This window comes from Muntiacus reevesi, chromosome 11 (genome assembly GCF_963930625.1).
Source record: "Muntiacus reevesi chromosome 11, mMunRee1.1, whole genome shotgun sequence".
Taxonomy (NCBI): Eukaryota; Metazoa; Chordata; class Mammalia; order Artiodactyla; family Cervidae; genus Muntiacus; species Muntiacus reevesi.
In genome coordinates, this window is record NC_089259.1 from 82,355,955 (window position 1) to 82,358,334 (window position 2,380).

The following is a 2,380-nucleotide window of genomic DNA, read 5'->3' on the forward strand; positions in this document are numbered from 1 at the left end:
CTCATTTAATGGCAGCCCGGGCCCGGCGTATGGCTGCTGGGCCCCGCGCGCCGCCGGCCCCGCGTGCGCCTCCGCTCCGAGCGCACGGCCCCGGGCAGGCAGCCGGCAGCGCGTCCCGGGCTCGGCCGCCCCGCTCTCAGGCCCTCTCCGCGCGCCTGCGCCCCCTCCGCGGCCCCCGGCCCCCCTCCCCGGCTGCACCGTGATCGCCCCCCGCCCCCGCACCCCCCTCCCGCTCCACTCGGCGACTCGCTCCCCCCGGGCACCTGGGACCGGCACATGCCCAGCGCACGCGGCGCACCGCCCTGCTAGAAGTTGCAGCCCCGGAGTTGGAGGCCGCGGAGGACCGAGCGCGGGAGGAAGGAGCTGCGCGGCGGCGGCGAGCCCCGAGCCGGGCCCCGCGCACCGCTGTGCCCCGGAAAGTGGAGCTGCAACTTGGCCGCGCCTGCACCTGTTGGCACCGCGCCGCCGAGAGCGACCCGGCTGCGGCGACGGCGACCCCGGCCCTCGGCCTCTTCGGCAAGTGGTTGGCGCTTCGGAGAAACTTTCCACCCGTGAGCCGGACCGGCGCTAAGTGCGTGTGTGCTTGCCTCTTCTGTGTCGTTGTCGCCTCCACCTCTCCGCACTCTTCTCTCCGCCAGGACCTCACCCCCCCGCCCGCGTCTCGGTCCGTCTGAGCCCCTCTCCATCCCCCACCCCGGCCGTCTATGCGCCAGGCCCTCTCCGCGCGGCGCCGGTGAACCCGCGAGCCGCCCCGATGTACAGCATGATGATGGAGACCGACCTGCATTCGCCCGGCGGCGCCCAGGCGCCCACGAACCTGTCGGGCCCGGCCGGGGCGGGCGGGGGCGGCGGCGGCGGCGGCGGCGGGGGCGCCAAGGCCAACCAGGACCGAGTCAAGCGGCCCATGAACGCCTTCATGGTGTGGTCCCGCGGTCAGCGGCGCAAGATGGCCCAGGAGAACCCCAAGATGCACAACTCGGAGATCAGCAAGCGCCTGGGCGCCGAGTGGAAGGTCATGTCCGAGGCCGAGAAGCGGCCGTTCATCGACGAGGCCAAACGGCTGCGCGCGCTGCACATGAAGGAGCACCCGGATTACAAGTACCGCCCGCGGCGCAAGACCAAGACGCTGCTCAAGAAGGACAAGTACTCGCTGGCCGGCGGGCTGCTGGCGGCCGGCGCGGGCGGCGGCGCGGCCGTGGCCGTGGGCGTGGGCGCAGCGGCCGTGGGCCAGCGGCTCGAGAGCCCCGGCGGCGCGGCGGGCGGCGGCTACGCGCACGTCAACGGCTGGGCCAACGGCGCCTACCCCGGCTCGGTGGCGGCGGCGGCGGCCGCCGCGGCCATGATGCAGGAGGCGCAGCTGGCCTACGGGCAGCACCCGGGCGCGGGCGGCGCGCACCCGCACGCGCACCCCGCGCACCCGCACGCGCACCACCCGCACGCGCACCCGCACAACCCGCAGCCCATGCACCGCTACGACATGGGCGCGCTGCAGTACAGCCCGATCTCCAACTCGCAGGGCTACATGAGCGCCTCGCCCTCGGGCTACGGCGGCCTCCCCTACGGCGCCGCGGGCGGCGCGCACCAGAACTCGGCCGTGGCGGCGGCGGCGGCGGCGGCGGCCGCGTCGTCGGGCGCCCTGGGCGCGCTGGGCTCGCTCGTCAAGTCAGAGCCGAGCGGCAGCCCGCCGGCCGCGGCGCACTCGCGGGCGCCGTGCCCCGGGGACCTGCGCGAGATGATCAGCATGTACTTGCCGGCCGGCGAGGGCGGCGACCCGGCGGCGGCGCAGAGCCGGCTGCACTCGCTGCCGCAGCACTACCAGGGCGCGGGCGCGGGCGTCAACGGCACGGTGCCCCTGACGCACATCTAGGGGCGCGCGCACCCCGCGCCCGGCCTCCGTGCGGACCTGCCCGCGTTCTCCCGCAAAGGAAGACGGGCGCCGCACGCCCGGCGCCGCCTGGCCCCCGGGTCCGCTCGGCGGGACGGTTGCGCGTCGGAGACTGAACTCCGGTGTTCTCTTGAGACTTTTTGTACAGTATTTATCGTCCATCCGCGGAGAAGGCAGAAAGCGTCTTCTTTGCTCGAGGGGACACAGAGACCGAACCAAGCACGAGGCGACTCCCAGCTTTTCTATCCCCGCCACGCGCCCACTTTCATCCCGCATCGCCTCCTGACGGCGTCGGGTGACGGCGGCGCGGGGAGCGGGTCTCATCTGTTAGCTGTGTAGGGAGACGGCGCCAAACACAAGTTTTGGTAGTCGTTACGGCTTTGGGGGGTCGGTTTGTTAATTTATACAAAGAGATTCCCCCCACCCACCCTTCAGGCGGCAGCGTTATTCTGGGTTTTGTAAAACTTTCTGTATCTGAGCATTTTCTTTTTTTTG

The 2,380-nt window shown here is 72.7% G+C and overlaps 1 protein-coding gene across 1 annotated transcript; it reads left to right on the forward strand.

Annotated features, from left to right (window-relative positions):
- Positions 1 to 754: 754 nt before the first annotated feature.
- On the forward strand, positions 755 to 1,867 carry SOX1 (SRY-box transcription factor 1). The gene has a single exon (XM_065902317.1). It carries the CDS (start codon positions 755 to 757, stop codon positions 1,865 to 1,867), a length of 1,113 nt encoding a protein of 370 aa, XP_065758389.1.
- Positions 1,868 to 2,380: the final 513 nt, after the last annotated feature.

What these genes read in the sequence shown, in the direction of transcription:
- SOX1 (XM_065902317.1), top strand. Translation starts at nt 755, where the DNA reads ATGTACAGCATGATGATGGAGACCGACCTGCATTCGCCCGGCGGCGCC.